The sequence below is a fragment of the Buteo buteo genome, chromosome 2 (assembly GCF_964188355.1).
Source record: "Buteo buteo chromosome 2, bButBut1.hap1.1, whole genome shotgun sequence".
NCBI classification, from domain to species: domain Eukaryota; kingdom Metazoa; phylum Chordata; class Aves; order Accipitriformes; family Accipitridae; genus Buteo; species Buteo buteo.
In genome coordinates, this window is record NC_134172.1 from 16812414 (window position 1) to 16824808 (window position 12395).

General features: G+C 36.6%; 1 protein-coding gene across 12 annotated transcripts in view; it reads left to right on the forward strand.

The window, feature by feature from the left end:
- ARHGAP12 (Rho GTPase activating protein 12) overlaps positions 1-12395 on the forward strand; it is an 80275-nt gene that overhangs the window by 46201 nt on the left and 21679 nt on the right. For 11 of the 12 annotated variants that reach the window (XM_075046341.1, XM_075046332.1, XM_075046345.1 and 8 more), the window contains 3 exons: positions 4840-4965; positions 8575-8649; positions 11488-11549. In XM_075046341.1, coding sequence (XP_074902442.1) covers positions 4840-4965; positions 8575-8649; positions 11488-11549 — 263 coding nt within the window. The remainder of the gene's footprint in view (positions 1-4839; positions 4966-8574; positions 8650-11487; positions 11550-12395) is intronic. The other variant, XM_075046394.1, reaches the window with a different exon arrangement.

Consider the following 12395-nt stretch of genomic DNA (forward strand, 5'->3'; position numbering starts at 1 on the left):
AAAGATGAGAACATGTAAATAGGGCCTGGTTGTCTTATGGTAAATTTGTCTTGTTCTGAGCTGTGCTACTCGATTTGAGGTAACATACTGTGTGTGTTGGCATTCATATCTACTGTAAGTCAATGCACTAAACAGTATCATTAGCAGTAGTGAATCATCTTCATATTCTCGTCATAAAATTTGGGATTGCTTGGCAAAAGTTGAGATAGTCTCAGCTGATGTGAGGATCTAGATGTTTTTTTAAGGACAAAAGCGCAAGTGATATGACAAACCTGAGATATGTATGTGTATATTTGTACTCAAGAGGCCTGGTCTGGGCTTTCTCATTTGTCCTGGTGTTTGGTGGTTCCCACCTTCTTCCCCTCCTTCCAAGTAAGATGAGGAGCGGGGGGAAAGTGCCCCCAGCTTTTGCTTGGGCAAGCAGCAGGACCTGTGGCAATCAGTGCTGACTTGGAGCAGTCTTAGTGATCTCAGTGAGGGTTCGGTGAGGCAATGGATGTCGTAGCAAAGTGAATAAAGTGGGTTATCCAGAGGTGTCTTTCAGTCACTTGTACATTTGAGATAGAGCTGCTTGTTCCAGCGGCCTCCTCGTTTTGTGTAGATTCTGTTCCTTTAGTGCGGCTGGTGCCTCCAACTGCTGCCACCCAGGCATCCTATGGCAGAGAGTGAGGAATCTTCTTTCCTAGAGAAAGAAAGGGAATGAAGTCTTTAAGAAGACAAAAATGATTTTTTTTAATGTAGGTTTAAGAAAAATGTGTTACTGATTTAGCTGAGAAGAAAAGCAAAAGCTATAACATAGGTGTTATGTCTGTTACAGCACCAAAAAAGTTTATTCAAAGCCAATGACAGTAGTAGCACTAAAGAGTGGTTTTGTTCTGAGGCAAAATTTAAATTTTTTTTTTAAAAATCTTCCATTTCAGACAGTCTGTTGGAACAACTACAAATAACATGGTAGAGTACATAAGGTGCTAAAGGGTACTAGGATATCAGAATATTTTTAAATGCTGCTGTTTTGATCTCTGATTGCAAGAAGGTAGAGTAAAACGCTTAACTTTGGGTCTTTACTAACTCTCATTGTTTGTTGCTTCCCACTCTTTTCTCCCTTCAACCACCCAGTTCCTTTCATTTGGCTGAGGATGTTGTTAACGCAAACCAAGAACAATTTTTTTCTGTTTCTTAAAGCTGACAGATCTGTGTCATCCCCATAAAAACGGGGACAACTGCTACAAATAACTCAGAGGTGTTACATTTATTTCAGTCACAATTAGGCTAGGACAGAGCCTTGAGCCATGCCATGTATCAGGTTAAAATGAAATACAAATCACTTGGCCAGTTGAGAGGGTTAGGAAATTTTATACTGAGGCAAAGAAAGATTTTAAGTAGCTGATGAAGGCATTGAACAAATTCAGCAGTGAACGTAACCCTGTATGACCTAAATTTACACTACTGGTGTCCTTACCCTACACCAAGAGCTGTTACAAGAAGTCTGGGTTACTTGGTGCACACAGTCAGAGTATGAGCAACTTGCTCCTGTCCTCCCTTTGTATAGGAGGTGCTCCCAATGGAATGGGGAACAAACCTAGGTGATGTGCTGGAGGGGTTAATGTAATGGGATAAATTTGAGTTTGTGGAGGATTTTCAAGGAGCAGTAGTGTGTATATTTGTAGTTGTGTGCTACATTATCAAAAGCTTTAGAATTAAGAAAATAACATCGCACCCTAAGTAGATGGTATTAAGGCACGTGGTGTAGCAGAGATTGTCCTACCAGGCAATGTGTAGTCTTGAATGGGCCAGTTTTATTGCAATGTACAGCCCTTGCCAGATATCAGTCTTCAAGATTACACCAAGGCTTAGGCATAGAAAGCCTGCTTGAGTTGTATAAAAATAAGATTTTTGCATGAGGCAAGGAGAGTCCAGCCTAGTTGCTTATTGTGGCTGATAAACAGGGGAAGTATCATTGTAAAAGCTTGTAGGAGAGGCAACAGCTTTGCAGGTAGGAGTCCTATAGAGTGTCAGTAAGTGAATCTGACCTGAAATGGTTCTGCAAGGCTTTTTGAACTAGAGAAGATTGGGTCGGCGGAGACCAAAGAGTAGCAGGGGTGGTGTCATCTGACTTGGCTAGGCTACTAGCTCTGGCTGCTTCTCTCTAGCCAGTGGACTCTACCTGATCTAGAGGATGGCTAGTTCAGCTGGATAATGCAGAATCTGAAACAGTATCTGTATCTCACTGTGATTCTTTTTGGAAGTCACAGATCAATCCATTTATTTTAGAAGTGGAGGCTTGTCTTGAGCCCAGAAATATATAAGCTTTGTCTTTTTTACCCTTAGTAGTGTGTTCTACTAGTTGTAATGAATAAAACAAACAAAACCCCAAAAACACCTCAACCCTCCCCAGCAAACCACCAAAAAAAACCCCATAAACACCTGAGTGAAAAATGCTTACTTGACACCTCTGTTGTGACAAAATGGGGCAAAAATGTCAAATGTTCCCATTAGAGACTTTGCCAGTTTACTAACACTGCTTGTATCACCAATGCAAATTATTTAAGCTGCTAAGATGCATATAGATCAGTGTTCCTGAGTTGTTAGCAGTGTTTTGTTTAATGAACTCCATATACTGTTGTTTTGCTTTCTTGTTAAATGTTTTGTAAAACTAGAATTTCATATTATTTTACAGGTCCTTTCCCCTTCAAGATGGGGGTTGTCTGTTAGATAAGTTTAACTCCTTATGGCTTGTGATGGTATCAAAGGCACCTTTTTAAATGTAGATCACCTATAGATCATACTCTAACTCTTAACATAGACTTAAATTCAAGATAAATTACTTGAAGTCTTTGACTGCTTAAACTTAAATTCCTCAAGTTACTTAAATGGAAAGTGCATGGAGGATTTCCATAAATAATACTCACCAGTGTCACTGAATTGTAAATCTATTTCTGAAATAAACATTTCTGTTTCATAGCAAGAAATATGTTTGAATTGCCCACTTAAATGAGTTGGAACTGCTGCAAGGAATGCTGTTTCTGGCAACCTTCTTCAATTTAGACATAGTTTCGTTGAAAATTGTTTAGATTTTAGTTGTGGTATGGTGCGCAGTTTTGCTGCATATTGATTATCTTGCTGCTGCAGTTTTGAGTTGTAGGAACATCTGCAGAGTGGATATTCCCATCACAAGAAAGTAAGCTAGTATTAGATTCCTTGCAGCATGAATGATGGTTCAGCTTTTGATTTAACAAGGGGACAAACTGAGAGTTCCTTAAACCTCACCATTGTTGTCATGTGAGTGTAAATGTGCTGAACCCAGTACAAAGTCAGTGCAATCTTGAAAGTTAATTTCTCCAGTGACAACAAATATGCTTCTCTCTGTATGTGAACTACCAAATTTTATCCTCAATAGTGCAAGATCCATTCACCTGGGAGTATTTTACGACTCTTGTGGATATTGAAATAATCTAATGAAACACTAAGTTATTTACCTTTAAGCATCTATTGACTTATTGGAGCATTAACTCTATTCATAGTAAAATACAAAGCTAACACAAACATGGTGTCTGCCATGGCAGTAGTAAGGCTGGTTCTTTATTTGGGCAATAAATGTAACTGCATTATGCAATTTAGCTTAAACTTAGCTTTTATGTTATTTAGGTTAAACCTTGTCATGCTTCATTGGAATGTGTAGGTGTAGTTATTCTGTCTTTGAAGTCCTGAGGCTCTGAGCTTACAGTAGGAATTGGTAGCAAAACTATAGAATTCAGTGTACTTGCAAAGATTATTGCTTTAGCCTTTTTAAATAAAAAGGACACTTGACTTTCCTTTGTTACTTCTTACCCAGTGGATTCTAGTCCTTTACATGACTCCGCAAATGCTGCCTTATTCTTTCTACATGCAGACTTCAGTCTTCTGATGTGGAATAGAAAGAATGAGATTTTTAATGACTTAAAACCCCCATATGTTGATGTTGTCTTTTCTTGTTTGTATTTTCAGTATTAAACTTTGGTTGAAATATTTTTATAATTCTTTATAATGCTACCTTAGTGTTGGTGGTGATGATTTAAAATGGCAGGTAAGTATGCTGCAATGCTGAGATCTAATTAAATGCTGGGTCCTTCTCATGACCTTCACATTTTCTTAGCCTGTACATCTTTGGATGCTATTGAGTTATTAGAAAACCTATGTTATGATAAATGCATTCTCTCCTTGGCTATTACAGCTCTGCTGAGTCTTAAAATTATTTTCTGCTAAATATTTCTTTTCTGTGCTTATGTACATTCCACACCAGCAAATCCTTTTATAAGTAATTTAATGTGATTATTTTGAAAAAGCAAGTCCTCACCCTCCTGTCTCCTCTTCTAGGCATCCCAAACCATTTGGGTTAGAGAGAATCTTATCCAGGCAATCATAACTCTCAATCTAAATACCTTACCGCAGGATAATAGGGTTTTCCTTTTCTTACACAAGAGCTGGACAGGTGGTATAGTACTGTCAGTGCAATATGAAGAGCAAATGTTTGCATCTTGTATTTATTCTAATTCCTTGGTGGCTCTCAATATGCTGGTTGGTTGCAAAACCAGCATTAAGCTGTTGCACAAGAAATCAAATATCTATCTGCCAATGGAAAGCATTATCACAATAGGCCAGTCTTAGTTACTGCCTCGGAGAGGACTACAGCAAAAAGAACAGTTCTGAAGACTAAACGCAGAATAAAACCAAGGCTATTTTCACGCCCTTGATGATATCAGGAATCTGAAAGCTTGCACTGTTAAGGTGTATGAGTGGTATGTCCAAGACTTGTTTGCATGAATTAGATTCTACTTATAGTTTGATTTTTCTCTTCTTTAGTATAATGCTTCACCACAGCAGCAGAGAGATATAATAAAGAGTAGGAGTCTGGACAGGAGGCTACAAGAACCAATAGTTTTAACAAAATGGAGGCACAGCACAATTGTGTTGGACACCAATGATAAGGTAGGAGCAAGTTAAACAGCATGCTGGAATACTAACTCTTTCTGATGTGTGAAGTATTTGATCTAACAAATGAGTATGCATGAATTACTGAAATATCATTTTTCTTCTGTTGTATCATTGTGTGTAACATTCAGTGAAACCAAGGGCTGTTTGGTAACTTTACTACTGTTCTTTTGTGAGTAGTAGCTCTTTTCTTGTTATCCTTGAAGTATTTTAACTAGTGTTAGTTCAGGGTTTGGCGTGTACAGCCATTTCACTTATAATTGGGAATCTCCCAATTCAGTTTAGGCTATGGAGTGTAATTAGGGTATGAATTCAAGAATTACAGATGTGGGTGAGGTTCTCATATAAGGTATAGTGATGTTTCATGGCCAGATGTTTTTAGCTGTAGGAAACACCAAGTAGGAATACACCTGAAAGATTTCAGATGAATAACTGAAATACAGAATTGAAATAAAATAAAAGTTGCACTTGCTAAAGTAAAAACTATGACTTAAAGATGTAAATAGTAGATTTTATATAGTGGATTTATCCCTTTAATGGCTATTCCATTGATCTCCACTTTAATATGTCAAGGAAAGACGAAAAGCTGTGTGTGGTTACAGCAGGGTTGTAATCTTGTTATTATTGAAGGACAGAGGACAGTACTGAAAGTGCTGAAATGCTGGGCTTTGATCCTGTCCAGAGCTGAGCTGGGTGTTTAGTCTGAAAAGAGCTGCAGGTCAGTAACAACGAAAGCTGTTTTCTGCCTGTTCTTAGGGCATGTTCTTGATAGTCTGTTTTGGACTGTACAGTAATGGATGCTGTTTAGGCCAACAAGGAGGCACAGCCTCTCCCTTGCTCTCCCTTCTGCCCGTCTCTCTGGGTTGATTTTTGTCCCAGCCATTTCTGCTTGTGCTGCCTGTGGGTGAGGAGACTTGATGTGAGCTGAGTGGGGAGAACTGAAACGGGTGTTGTAATGTAGTGACTTGCTGGTTTCTGTAACTTTGCAGCAGTCCACCCCAAGATTCATGGAAACTGAAATACTTTGTAATGCTGAAATCTTAGCACAGACTACTGAGAATGATATACCAGGAAACGGCATTGTAAGCTCCCTTTTTCTAAAGATACAGGGAAAAATGAAATGAATGTAGGTTTGGAAGTATGGAGAAAAGCCTATAAGTGAGCCTGTGTAATTGCGTATGTTAAAGACAAACTTAAATGGACAAAACACAGTAGTTGTAATGAAAATGGATCTGCTGCCCAGAATGTTACTTGCTTGAGCTTTTGTTTCCAGTATGTTTTAATGGCTTTCCTTGTTGAAATGGAGTATAGGAGAGTGGGTTGTCATGAGTTGACTTAGTTCCTCAGGGTAGGATTTATTGGATTTGATGTTAAGCTTTTGAGCTGTCAGTTTAGAATATATCATAAGTGGTGCTGAGGAGGCAGTGGACCATGCTTGGCTGGAAACCTTGCACCTGTATACATTAGTTTAGCCTGAGCGATTCTGAGGTCCCTCTACTGCTCCTTTCCCCTCCCAACTCCTTCTTACGCATCCTTCTGTACTGAGTGTGTTGTGGCACTGCATGAGAGAGAGCCTAGATGGACTCCTAATAAATCAAAGCTGAGTGGACACTTCTAGCCTCATGTGCGATTTATGCTTCACAGGTATGAACAATTCTGTTGGAGATAGCTTAAAGTTTTGGCCTCACTTTTAAAAGAAGACTTATCTTTTTATTTTTTGGTGTAAGATTTACTTCTGTTTTGAAACAACCTCTATGTAGTGCTGCACTGAATGAAGAAGCTCTTGTAGAACATTGAATACGTGGGCTGTTTACTTTTCTTCAAGACCCAATGTTCAAATACCAAGACCTTAAACCTAGTGAAGCAAACATGGAAGTGTACAAATGCCTAGTGTGATAACCAAAAGAAACTGTATATATAAGCCACATTTGTACAGTCTAAGTCAGTAGCTTAAAGTTCCTTTAACAGCTTCAAAAGATGCAGCATGCATTTTTTTAATGGTAAGGAGACTATGTAGCTCATGTAAAGCACAATGTTAATGCTTGGAGAAAATTAAAAATGTGTAGTGCAGCAATAAACTAGTGTTTTGTGGAAAGAAAATTTGTTTACTGCATTGATGTACCCATTTTATTACCACTGGCAGGTACACTGTTATGTATTCTGCTTTAAATTAGTGTGTGGAAAGGGAATAGTTGATGACCATAAATACTGGATTTCTTGTTTCAGAGTTGCTTAGTGTGTGAAAGCTATCTCAAATTCAGAATGAAATAGAGAGAAAAACAACTGGTATTTGTCTGGATAGGCACATCAACCCCAAGTTAGCTTTTTAGCTGACTCCTAGGGAAGCTATTTTCTTTTTATTTTCCTTATTTGTTTTTCCTGGAAAAACAACACAACTGAATTCTGTGAAAATAGACCAGTCAAAAGAGTACTGGAAATGTGTCAGTGAAAGTATGGGTTGCCATGGCTGATGAGAATTTGATGATACCAAATGTACTTGTTAACTGTTTATCGGCTGTAGCACTTATCTGTATGTAGCCATCAGCTAAAAAATTTGATAAGTAGAGGAAAAAATACCCTCCTGGGAGTGACAACATTGACTTTCTGAATTTTGAACATATCTCCCCCCCGCGCCAACATCTGAAAATATGGAACATTTAGGCTGTTCTTAGGATTGCTAATATTGTCTGTTACTATGCTACTAAAAGAACTAGTGGGCCACTTCTGTAGGTAGATTTACAAGTGAATTTTAAAGCATGGGTGTGCAGAGCATTATGTAATGCAGGAAAAGCAAACTGAATTTGGGAGAGGTATCAAGGGGATTAAAAAGAGGGAGGGGGAGAAAAGTGTTAACAGTAACAGAGAACAAATGATGTTTTTCTTCTGTTTGAAATTCTTTGCCAGATTTTTAAGCAGTGTATTTGTGCAAAGCAATCGTTACATCAGAGGAAACGCACATGCCTTTTTTTGTTCCAGATGGGCAATTTTTCCAGTTTTCAGAGATTTACTACTCTCTTTTGGTCCATAGTTAATGTCTAGTTTAAGACAAAAACCTGAATCTCTAGAAATTGTCAGTGCTTGATTATAAGGAAATTAATGATCATGACTCACAAAAATTAATAGAGTTGGTATATGATTTTCTACATGTATAACAATTTATTGTATTAATTTTATATTTACTAACCACACAGAGGCATAATCTGTTCTTTAAAGTCTTGGTAATTATATATGGTGCCCTGTAATAAGTTAGTATTATAAATGTGTTTCATAATTTGATAGCAATGTCATACAAAAAAAATCTGTCCCTCAATAAGGATGAAAGCTTTGCTTTAAGCTGATACTGTATGTATTAACATTTGTTTTTCAAATGGATATGTGCTAATTAACCCAGTTTGAGTGTTGTCTGTAAACCTTGTAAGAACACTGTTTAGTAAGCAGGTTTATAATATAACTATCTGAGAATATAATGAATGCTTAAAAAAAAGTACTTTTTTTTGGTAATGTGTGAATGTGCATAGAGAGAGAGAGAAAATATCTTTAGGGGTAAAAAAAGTACAAGAATTATAAGAAGGGTAATAACTTATGTTGCCTATTTGAATTTTATAGGAATCATCAACTGCTTCTAAGGCCAGTTTTCCTGAAAATGAGTCCTCTCCTTCTTCACCAAAGCATCAAGCCACAGTCAGTATGCAATGTGTTTAAATAGATAAGTAGATGTTGTAGAAACTGGGCTATTCATGATTAGAGAATTGAGGGTAAGCCTGCTTGTTATTGAGAAAAATAATGGGATAAAACTATTATGAAGGTATTACATTTTAAAAGGAATGCATTGTATCCAACTGTGCTTTCAGAAAACAGGTAAATGTCTTTGGTTTAAATACAGCTTGGCAATAGGAGATTAAGTTAAAAATTCACAACGGAATAAAGTTAAACCAAATTCTACATAATTTGACCTACTTCCTCCAACAGTCATGTCTTCTCACCTAGCAAATTGGAAGGTAAAAACAGAAACAAACTCCCCATTCTCTGCAGAATCTCTCACTGTCAGTAATAGTTTGTAGTATTTCATATCTTTATTTTTTACTTGTCTTTTCAAGGAGACTGAAAGACATGGAGGACCTGACATAAATAAACTATGTCTTTTTGATTTAGTAGAATAACTACTGGGAAGAAAACTTAAGCTTGTTAAACTTGTTATGAATGTTTAACAGATTTTTTTGCTTCAGTTTATACTTTAAATGTGATCATTGCTTTCTAAACAGTGGGAAATAATTCAAAAAATGAAGCTTTTATCTTTTTTTTTTTTTTTTTTAATTTTGGAAATGTACTACAGTAGCATTGAAATATGTGCCTTGATCAGTTTTAGCAGCCCTTTAGTAGGTAGCTCAGGGCATCAAAGGCACAACTTCTCCTATTTCATTCTTATTCTGCACACAGAGGAATGGTTCTCTGGCTTATTCATGCTAATCCATTCTTACAACTCTTCAAATGGTTTTCCACAATAAAATAAACATTGTTTATTAAGCAAGCATAGTTGATAGCCTTACACACAAGCAATTATTGCTGCATGTATTCTAATTTCTTTAAATATGGCTCAAACTTTGCATTATTAAAATTGTATTTTGTAGAAGAGCTCACTGCTGCTTTAGATAAATGCAGCTTATTTTTTAATATTTCTTTAGCTATCCCCTGAGATTTAAATATTAGAAAGCAAGCTGGTGAATTTTTGTGTATTTTGGTCCTTAACCTGCTTTCCGCTTCCTTTTCCCCAATTACATTAATTTTCCCATTAGTACCCCCTAGTGTTGCTGCAAAGTAGGGCATTACGATGCTTTGTCTGAATAATTCTTTGGAGCATTCCCACCGGTTCCTCCATGAGTAATTTATTAAAACCATAATTTATTTGAGAGACTAGGCATGGGTTGCTCAGTCACTGTGAAAGATGGTGACAGGCTGTTCTACTTACTAAAGCCAAAGGTTTGTTACAAGGGTGCAATGCATAGGACTGTTAGAGGTGGTCTGCGTGGATCACAAATAAAGAAATCTAAGGAATGGGTGCTTTTTTTCTTTCTTTTTTTGGCAGGGGGGAGCAGGGAAGTGACTCATTTTTTCTATTGAATGTATCAGTTTTGTAAAATAATGTATTTATCACTGGCTTGGGAAAACATTCCAGCACAATGGAGAGATTAAATTGAGTAAGAGTAGCAGTTACCATTGGACTGAAACAAAAGAGTAGCAGTTACCATTGGACTGAAATAGCATCTGAACCACCAGCTATATACTATCATCCTTGAAAACATGTCTTTTTTCTATTTTATGTGCTGTGCTTGAAACATGCAGGTAGAATTTTTAAGGTTCATGAAAAACAGATCTGTGTCTTTGGTAAGAGTGTTGTCACAGTATCCCAGCAAAAAAATTCTATTTGATACTGTGTTTTGCAGTTATGGTCCACTTAAATTTGAGATTTAGAGGAGAATGCTGAAGAGAATATATCTTCTATTTGATTGGATCTAGAATTGAGGACGTTTTCGTTATGATAAAACTAATTTGGATCCTTTCCCTAGTTGATTGTTTCAACTAATAGCTTAGTTCTTAAATTAGGAACTGTTACAAGCTGATACTGAAAAGGAATTCATTTAAAAAAAAAAATTTAACATTTCTTTAGCACCATTTGTTGGTAGGACAAGGACAGGAGAAAATGATAGAATTTGTTACTCGTATTGAGAGTCACAAATGGTATAAATCAATGGTTTTCCTTTTTATCTCAGAATGGTTTTTCAAACATTCCTTTATATTTTATTATTTTTGTGTAGAAACTAGAAATATTCATTCTAAATATTTGAAACGTGCAAATACACTTCTTGTTCAGTGGTATGTTTTCCACCATTTCTGAGTGATCTCCAAATTTGTCCACAGGCATACCAATATAAATGATTTTCATCAGCAAGACAGAACTAAGTAGTTTAAAATTCTAATATTTTGCTTGGGGGTAGGAAAAAATAGGACATCAAAGAAATGTTTCACTCATCTGTTTTTTTGAAATGAATATGTTAATATTCTTATGCATTTCAACCACGTTGTATTAAAATATGCAATTATGTTAAAATAACTTGGAAGAATTTTGTCAGAGAGTTTAGGCTGGCTGTTTGTCATCCATCTCCTTTTTTAGTAAAGAACACAAACACAAATGTGCTATTACACAAATTATTATAAATTTATGTTTAAAATTTCTACTGTCTAGTACCACAAATGATTTAGTTTGGCTTGTCCAAAAAACATAGGCCTTGAAGAATGAAAGCTTTTTACCCTATGAATGGTAATGAGTACTTTCCCAGAGGAATTTTGATTTTGTTGATCTCTGCTTATTTAAATATACTTAAGACAGTTTCTTGAAGTTATAACATGGGGAAAGATGACTGATTGCCAGAAATGGATTATTTGGGGGATTGAATTCAGTGCTGTGATGGCAATAGAAGCAGATTTTCTTTTATATTTGTTCTGTCTTACTGTATCTTACAGGGTCAAGAGAAGTATGGGCTGTTGAATGTGACAAAAATTACAGAAAATGGGAAAAAAGTTCGGTAAGTCTTAGACTTCTAGAATTACATGTGCATAAGCGTCTGTGTAAGGTATCTGACTTTTATATTGGGACAGCATACTGGGTGTTGCAATTTCTTACTTTCTGTCCGATTTTGCCTTAGAGGTTTTCCTGTAGGACACAGCGTTTCCTTATCCCAAAGTATGTGTTTCTCCCAGTGTGCTAAAGATAACGGACTTTAGAGAGCCAGAGGCTTGTGTATGCCAGGGCTCCACACAGGGCAGTGATTTTGTGGAAGTGTACTGATGAGAGACAGCTTTTAAAAATGGGATTGATGTATTTATTTAAGAGAAAACCTGTATAGGTTATAGCCTGTCTTGTTCCTTGGATAGAATTGGTGTAGGAGGGGCTTTCAGACTTTCACTTCATCTCCTTTAATTTCCAAGGAGTGTACATGTCATGTGCTCCCTAATTCTTCCTTCACTCTGCTTGTGAAGGGTTTGAAGCAGAATGTATCACCCAATGTTGGTCTCCCTGGAGGAGACAAATGACCTCATTTCTAACTTCTTTTTTCTGCCTCACAGGCAGGCATTTACATTATAAATCATAATGTATAATCAAGTAATGCTGTCTAACTTACATTTCTGGTGTTTTGCTAAGAGTCAGTGTTAAATACTGCATAAGTGTGGCACATCCTCAGATTTAATTTAGGTTTACTTTTTACTTTTTTTTAAACTTTTTAAAATTTAATCTTTTAGGTCTAATACTGTGTTATATCTAGCTCAGTGTTTCCCAGATTTTTGATATATGTAGCATGCTTTTCCTCAAGATTAAATAGTCAGCACCCAGCTGATATTCTAGAGCCACCCTGACCTAGTACAGTGCAGCT